Here is an 8359-nt window from a genome sequence, read left to right as displayed (position 1 = left end):
CATCCCCACCGACGCCCATCAACCGTGCCCCCCCAAAATGATGTGATTTTTTCCGTCCCATCACCCCGATGAACCTCCGCGAGCGTTTTTCTCGGCCATTTGCTGAACAAGCCAATTCCCCCCCCCCCCTTCCTTTTTTGTTCCCGTCACGATGATGCCGCGTTAAATTTGCTGCGACATGACCAGACAAAGAATGTGTTATTGTTCCACTTGTTCCCGTTCCCCCTCTCTCATTCCCTTTTAAGCTTCCTTGTAAAATAAATTGTTCTCATGCAAACTTTACATATTCTCATTATTTTTTAAATAAAGATAAACTCTGTACACTTTGTTTTGTTCTTCCCCATCCATCTCTCTGTTACGGCCGCTCTCCCTGCTGGACTGGGGTCCTTCCCCCTATTCTCTACATTTTGCGACGAGGCTTTTGTCCCCCTTTGCGCCCCTTCCTTGCAATAAGGACACGCGTGTGCAAATTACAAACTTTGCGATATTACACCCCCTCAGTGTACGAGAGAGTATAAGTACAGCACGGCGTTAGTATGTGACACGCGAGCAATGTGCGTGTGGGTGGTAATGGAAGTGGTGTAATCGCCCGTCACATACTGTTCGGTGCGCGTTACTTTCGTCACGCTGCACCCCGACCGCGGCCGCGACCGTGACCTTCTGGCAATGGGACTACTCGCTCTCCGACCTTGAACACGACGCCCCGGCCCTGGGCTCGGAAGGGACCTCCCATAGCTAGGAGGCTCCGCAATGCCGCGACATGCCAAGCCATACTACTACTGGGATTTCGAGATCACCACCCACCGCCATCTCATCCCATCTGGCCGGATTTAGCTTCATTGTAACATGAAGAGAAAGGGGTGGAAGAGAAAAATAAAAATCAGAGGAAAGTAAATGACGTGTTTTAGCGAGAATGGTGGAAGAAGGAAGGGAGGGAGAGGGGGAGAGAGAGAGAGAGAGAGAGAGAGAGAGAGAGAGAGAGAGAGAGAGAGAAAACTGCGTGCTGAACTGCAATTGGAGTGAGTGCCGGGGGAGAGCGTCAGGGGTATATGCGACAGCGAGGTCAGTCGGAAAAGAGCGACCGGAATCCGCGCTTCGCGGATCTGTCGGAAGCTTTCTATGTCTTTCACGACGACGTCGTCGTATTATGAGGTAGCGTGATGGTCGTTGCGTCGTCGGTGACCCGCTATCTTGGAGCCCCGGCACTACTGGTGTCTCTGGAGCCTGGGGCGCCTGGAGCTATTCCAGGGATGGCGAGCCGTTACGGCAGGCTGCTCCGCCTGGGGCCTGCAGCGGAACTGCGAAACCCAACCCCTGCTGCCCCGCTGTCACTCTGCGAGCAGCTGTGCCTGGGTGTGTGTGCCGGCCCGCGTTGTTATTTGTCAAACACTCGGGTGCACGTGCCTCTTTTTTCCCCTATTTCTAAGAAACCACGACCCTCCTTTTTTTTCTCTCTCAGATTTTTGCTCGGCCAGTGGCGGCGGAGCTATAGGCGCCTGCGAGACTCGGGGTAGGCCACCCCGCGGTACACGCGTGCACTGCAAGCCAGATGTTGCCTACCTACCAGGCACCCTGACAGCTGGCTGTGTTTCAACTTGGCAGGTGAGTTTGTTAACAGCGAATGACGGACGTACTGGCTGGATGATCTCTCTTAAAAAGCATGCCATTGAAAAACTTTACGACAAAAAATTCACTGTTAATGCACAACATTATTTTTACGGCGCTGGCGTGTTGCCTATTGGTTTTTACCTCAGGGCGGCAGCTCGGAAATGTTTCCAGGCAAATGTTGGGTATAAATGACATCTCTGCTGTTTTATTTGTATTTGGTTTCCTACAGTCTGTTTGTTTCTCCGGCGTTAATTTCGCAGCTCGTTATGTGTCTGCCGTCGCGCGATTGTTACGCCGCGCACCCATGCATTTGCACACCTTGCTTGTTTATTTTTTTTTTATTTTTTTTAAAGCCGTCGTTGTTGTTGTTTTAGTCGCATTAATTACTTTGGGAAGTCTTGTACCACCGCGCACCCTCATCACACACCGGACCAGCAGCAGGACCCGCCTGTGCAATCCGAGGTGACCGCCGCTCTCGCTTTGATCAGCTGGATAACGAGATCCAAGTACACGCGCGCGCGCGCGCGCGTGTGTGTGTGTGTGTGTGTGTGTGTGTGTGCGCGCGCGCGCGCGTGCGGCGAGGGTCCCTGTTGCCACCAAAACAAACAGAAAGCAGAAAGTACCACGAGCCTCACACGAGCAGAAAGGCGACCACCCGACCCGGCGGCGGGTACGGGGGACGGTGCTGTATGCCCAGTAGGGTAGAGAAAGAGTATACCTGTCATGACACGAACCCCGTCCTCGTTTTTTTTTTTTTTTTCACTTACACTCGGCTCACCCCGCACATTATGAGTTTCACGAAACTTTGCATCGATCTGTTAAAAAATAAAATGTAAAAATTGTAGCCATCCCTATTTTTATTTTTTTTTAAGTTGGGGAGGTTTTCTTATAGGGGGCAAAATATCTTTTTTTGTTATCCCCTTTTTTACTTGCATGTACATTGATGTGATCAAACAGGGCCAAAGGGAGGCAAGAATCTTCTGAATCTCATAATAAACAAACAACTCGTGTGGGCATAGAGCAAACAAGAAAACAGGGGGCGTGTAGGGTTACGGCCCTGCGAACTCGGTGAGCAAGGCGAAAGGTAACCACACTGAGGAGACAGAGGAGACGCAAACCTGACCCGACGCAAACGCGGAACAAGTGGGTTAGTCCCCGTCCTCAGGCTGACTCGCAAGGGCGATTCAACAAGTTTCATATTTCACGCGTTCACTCCCCATCCCTTGCCGCCTACGACGTCTCATTTTCTGTTCGTGTGTTGTTTTTTTCCTCCCTTCAGGGTCGTCGTGCTTACCTCCCGGGGGCCGGGCCGGCATCTGCTCCGAGGTGTCCACTCCGCGGCCGGCTACGCACTCCGGCTCAGGTGTCGCAGCTGCCGCAGGTGGGCCACGTGACACAACCCACTGGATTAGAGTCTGGTGCAGCTGCTGGAGGTTGGCTGGGAGTGCAGGTTAGTGGCGGGAAACACCGGGCCGAGTCAGGTGCGGCAGCTGTCGTAGCTGCGAGTCAAACGTTCGCGGGATCGGCAGATGTGACTGCCGCTGCGCTGGTGTAACCGGTCGGGGGTATAGGTCCACACTGGCAGCTGACAGGGTAGCTCGCGGATGCCACAGCTGCAAGTAGTCGGGATTCCCAGGTGTGTGCAGCTGCAGGTGGTGGGCGGGCCGTGCTGCGTGCTCACTCTCGCTGTTGGTACGGATACGGAAGGGCGCTTGCTCTCGCTCGCCTGGCGCTAGCACTACGCAGCTGCAGGTGCCGGGCCCAGGTGTGGCAGCTGCAGGTGGCGGGGCGGGCGCTTGTGGCGCCTAGGCCGCCGCGCGTGCTCGCTCTCGCCGTGCGCGCGCGTGCTCTCGCTCGCGGGGCGCTGCCCGCCGCAGCTGCTGTGGCTCGGCCTGCCGTCAGGGGGGGCGGTCCCGACGCCTCGAGCGCCGCGCTCCCGACTGGACTGGTCCCCGCCCCCCGACGCCAGGCGCCGCGACGCCCCCGCCGGCGTGCGGGGCGAGGGTGGGGCGGGGGTGGGGGGATGAGGAGGGCAGAAACGGGCCAGCGCGCAGATCCGTGAGGAGGACCGGAAGACGACGACGGCGGTGGTGGCGGCGGCGGCGCCGTGCGGGACCCGTCCCCGCGCCTGCTGACCTTGCACGTCGCACACGACCTTACCTTTTGCCTCCCGACCCGCCTGACCCCCGACCCCCTTCCCCTTCCGGTCCGAGCCCAGACGGGCTTCTGTCACAACGTTTGCTTTACCCTTTCGCTTCAATGCGCCCTACTACTGACTACTGGCTGTGGCTGGTAAGTGGTGCCGCCGGCAAAACACCCAAGGTGTAAACCGGCAGTGGCGCCCATCGTATCTGGAGACGGTGGTGACTGAGGGGACTGCTACCTACCTTTAAGGCGTAACCTACCTACCTTTACGGCCAATTTTGGGCGCGCAACACTAGGGTTGCCTACTTTTAGGGGCTCATTTTTTTTGTTGATTAAACGCCAACTTATTCCCTATTTTCCCTGATTGAGGGTATGGCTAGATTGAAGCACCTAATGAAATTTACAAAATTTTCAAAATAATTACTAACTGACAGCAAGTACGGAATACATGCGGCACGAGCCAACGTAAGAGGAATCTGCGAGCGAAGCGAGCGAAAATTTTGTGTTTCGTGTTCTTTGCTTTGGTAAAATTTAAGATTAGTATTGTGTGCAAAAAGTTAAATATTTAAATAATAGGCAACAAAGGGTGATTAAAATTAGACTCCGTAGCAAAGAGCAACAAGCCGTAAGGTCACGAGCAGACTGATCGGGGAAAACATAGCTCCAAGTGCCATGAAATTGGAAAGGAATCGCGAGCGAAGCGAGCGGAAAATTTCATATGAAGAGGCGTGCTGAACTCGACACAAAAGTTTAACTACTTTAAAATGGTAAAAGGAAGAGGGAAATTTCGTTCAAATTGCGAGTTGCATGCCAATAAATATGCGATGCTTTGTGGCAAGCCAAGTTGTTGAACCAGCTGATGGGAAATGCATTCAGGCCGCAGTGTTGGTGCTGTTTGATTCGGCTGGGCCACAACCCCGGGCCCCGAGCCGCGGGGCCCGGGGCCGGGGCTGGACTCATTATTACCTTTATGAATACCTCCCTTTCCTCTCATTTTCTTTCTTTCTCTTCTCTCTTCTCTTTTCCTTTCTTTTTCCTCTCTTTCTCTTTTCTCTTTTCCCTTTCTCTTCCTTCCCCTCCCTCACCTACCTTCTACTTGCCCTACCTACCTACCTTAGCTGAGGGACGGTGGTGACTTGTCACCACCGTAACCATACGATGGGCGCCACTGTAAACCGGTGTCTCTACGGTGGTGAGGAAGGGGTGGTGATTTCCTAGCTGCACCAGATCTTCGTGCCTAAGCCCCCCTCCCCTTTCTTTCTCTCTCTCTCACTCTATCCCCCTTTTCCCCTTTTCTCTTATTCCTCTGCTTGCAGGCAGGCGCAACCGGAAGTAACATGGAGTTGCCAAGTGAGCGGTGCCGTAAAGGGGGGGGGGGGGATCATGGCAAAAAGCAGATTCGTATAGTGAGCTTTTGGATGCATGTGACTCGGGCAGGCCTTTTCGTGCTCCCCCGCGCATATCCGCCGGCAACCCCGTTCTTGTGTGAGTGTGGAGGGCGGCCGACGAGAGGGTATAGGGCGCCTCTTTTGGACACGGAACGGAGCTCTTTATTTTGCAGACGAAGTTTATTTCTTCCAATGCGTGCGCAACGCTCCAAGGAACACGCTCTATGTGGTGGATGCGTACGGCGACTGTGGTGAAAGGAGAGTAGAGAGACCCCGGGCAAAAGATGAGCAGAGCACACATTTGTTATATAGAGTTCTTTAATAAAATAACACTTTTCGTAACATATGATAAACAATATAAAATAGACGAGCACAGTGGTGAAATTAATGAAAACTTTTAAAACAACAAACATCGAGGTTTAACAAAGACAAGTATGACACTCATATGAGACGTTTGAAACATGAATCTTGAAAGAACACAATTAGTTATGTTCTAATTTTAAACAAAAAAATCTCTTTTAGATAGATGCGTTAAATACTAGCAAAGTTTATGATCATGATATGCTAAACACACAAGCTGACATAAAATGATTGCAGACACTGCCAGTGAAATACCTTACTACGATTTCGTGGTAACTTTTCATTAATTACTGATTGAGTACACTTAACTCAGTAATTTCGAGCAAAAAACGAAGTGCCTTTAACCACTTATTACCTATATAATTATGATGAGGTACACGTAACTTCATAAAATTCGTACTACTGAACTAATATGTAGGTTTCAGACTTTTAGCAAAACAACACTGATGACAATCAGAGTTAGAGACGCACCCGTTAGTAAGACAAGATCAGTAGATTGCCCAGGTGGTAAGGCAAACGGCTTACACAAAATAGCTCACATTAATAGATTTCAAATCTAAAAGTGCAAAATCACTCCATGAAGTCTTTTGTACTACGTGACTCCTTCTACCACCAGCGCTAACGGCCGGACAGTGAAAACATCACACATTGACTAGATAAACACACACACACAATCACTTACAAAACACAACCATTCCCATCACAATCCATTCCACTCTTTCCTCTTTTCAAAACTACAAAAGAGAGAAACAAAATATCACAGCACAGGAATGCAGACAGCCATCACCCTTCGCCGCTGCACCGAACCTCCTCTTACTCCGCACCCAGTCGTATCGCCTCTTCATTTACAGCTCGATGGTTTTCACAACCCTAAAACAAGGACAAAATGGGCTTCATTAACGAGATTGTAGTTTAAAATTTTGTCCAGTGGGAAATAGGAGTCAAATCGTCATTGAAACGTTGTCGAACTTCACGAAGATATTTTTCACAGTAGAATGCCAATGCGCTACTTACTGTATGTTATTGTGAGGAGGTTTGGAGCCGTCCCCGGTCGCCCCCGTCTTCTCCATGTCGGCCCCGAACAGGCCCTGGATCTCCTCCAGCGTCAGGCCCTTGGTCTCGGGCATGATGAACCAGAACAGCACCACGCCGGTGAAGGTGACGGCCGAGAAGAGGAAGAAGGCGCCTGCGCAGAGAGAAACGATTGTGAGTCAAACTGGACAGCAGCTGGGTTTTTTTCCTCTTTTCCTAAAAAGTAATTAAACTTCGCGCGCATCGTCGACGTACCATAAGCTTCGATTTCGTCAACGAGTGACAGGAAGGACAGGGACACGATGAGATTGAAGAGCCAGTTGGTGGAGGTGGAGATACTGTTGGACACGTCGCGAGCCCAGAGGGGGTGAACCTCGGAGTTGATGACCCACGGAGCGGGGCCCATGCCTGCAAAATAAAAACATAACGCCAAATTGCAATAACGATCCAAACGAAAAAACCAAACAAAACGTCGTTTTGGGGGCTATCTTTGTCCGTACCTGGGGCGAAGCAGAAGAGGTAGATGACGAGCCCGGCCACGGCCACCCACGAGTAGTCCGAGGGGCAGTAGCCGACGGCCCACTCGGCGCCCGCGGCCAGGTCGGCGCCCGCGGGGGTCATGCACGCGCCGCCCAGCGCCAGCTCCGAGTCCTTGTCGAAGGGCCAGCACGAGCCCGTGCCGTTGCCCAGCATGCAGAAGCCGCACGTGTGGCGCGTGCTCGTGCACTCGCCGCAGGTCCTGCACAGGAGGTCCATAGAGTTGGTCAAGCAAGTCGAGGACGAGGGTCACTTCCTACCATAATTTCAAGCGTACACCACTTTTTTCTATTTTTTCGAAACTTTTCTAATTTTTCTTATTTTTTCCCTTAATTTTTCTAAAAAAAAAATCTGTTTATTTTCCTGTCTTTTTTTTTGTAAATTTTTGCCTTAATTGTTTTTCTAATTTTTTTCCGGAGTGTTTTTGGTCACCGAGAACGAACACGACCCACGCTCGTCCTGTGGGTGCGTCGACGATGGCCTCGTTGTACTCACATGTACGCTGCGCAGGCTCCCGCCAGGGCGCTGGTCTCGGTGATCTTGGGCGCCGTGTGGTCCATCATGAGGAAGCCGCCGCCCAGGATGGCGAGCGACACGCCGGCGCCGAACAGCGAGCACAGCGTCAGCACGCGCCGCCCCATGCGGTCCACCACGAACATGCCCACGACGGTGCAGACGCAGTTGACGCCCGCCGTGCCGGCCGACAGCCAGATGGCCGCCGAGTTGCTGCCCACGCCCGCCATCTTGATGATGGTGGCGCTGTAGTACATGGCCGTGTTGATGCCGGCCAGCTGCTGGTAGCCCGCGAGCGCGGCGCCCAGGAACAGGGCGCGGCGCGCGTGCGGCGTCCTCAGGATGCGCAACGGCACGTTCACGTTGTGCAGCTGCAGACGAAAAGAAATTAGTTTTTTAAATTTCATTATTTTTTAATCTTTAATTTTATTCTTCAAACAATTGTAGGCTGAAAAGTGGGCGGCCGGCCCCGTGCCAGATGGCGCGATCGAAAGCAATCGAGCCTGCGGCGCGCAGTGGTGTGGCGCCACACCGGCCCAGCCAGGCGCCGCTGCTGGGCGGGGCACATGGCGCCTGTGGTCTGGAAGATAGGCAGACCGCCGCACACCGCAGCCCGGCGGGCGGGCGCGCTGGAAGTCAAGGGCGCTACGTGCCCATTGCGCAAAACCTCTCTCGTCCTCTGTCCTTGCTCGTCCTCCATCCTCATCGTCCTCGTCCTCGTCCTCGTCGTCCACGTCCTCGTCGTCCACGTCGTCCACGTCCTCGTCGTCCACGTC

General features: G+C 52.8%; 3 protein-coding genes across 8 annotated transcripts in view; 1 reads left to right on the top strand and 2 right to left on the bottom strand.

Annotated features, from left to right (window-relative positions):
* Nucleotides 1-8359, top strand: part of LOC113217416 (intraflagellar transport protein 81 homolog) — a 36504-nt gene that overhangs the window by 13110 nt on the left and 15035 nt on the right. The gene's annotated exons all lie outside the window — the stretch shown is intronic.
* The window catches only part of LOC113217417 (intraflagellar transport protein 25 homolog), a 34301-nt gene that overhangs the window by 14968 nt on the left and 10974 nt on the right, over nt 1-8359 (bottom strand). The window lies entirely within an intron of this gene.
* The window catches only part of LOC113217411 (proton myo-inositol cotransporter), a gene marked incomplete in the record, with an annotated part of 7503 nt that continues 4585 nt past the window's right edge, over nt 5442-8359 (bottom strand). Inside the window, 5 exon segments of the mRNA XM_052269910.1 lie at nt 5442-6371; nt 6516-6687; nt 6789-6941; nt 7034-7272; nt 7566-7954. Coding sequence (XP_052125870.1) covers nt 6347-6371; nt 6516-6687; nt 6789-6941; nt 7034-7272; nt 7566-7954 — 978 coding nt within the window.

This window comes from Frankliniella occidentalis, unplaced genomic scaffold, assembly GCF_000697945.3.
Source record: "Frankliniella occidentalis isolate FOCC.00 unplaced genomic scaffold, Focc_3.1 Scaffold106, whole genome shotgun sequence".
Taxonomy (NCBI): domain Eukaryota; kingdom Metazoa; phylum Arthropoda; class Insecta; order Thysanoptera; family Thripidae; genus Frankliniella; species Frankliniella occidentalis.
The sequence above is the reverse complement of the archived record's forward strand: the minus strand, read 5'-3'. Positions and strand labels throughout refer to the sequence as shown.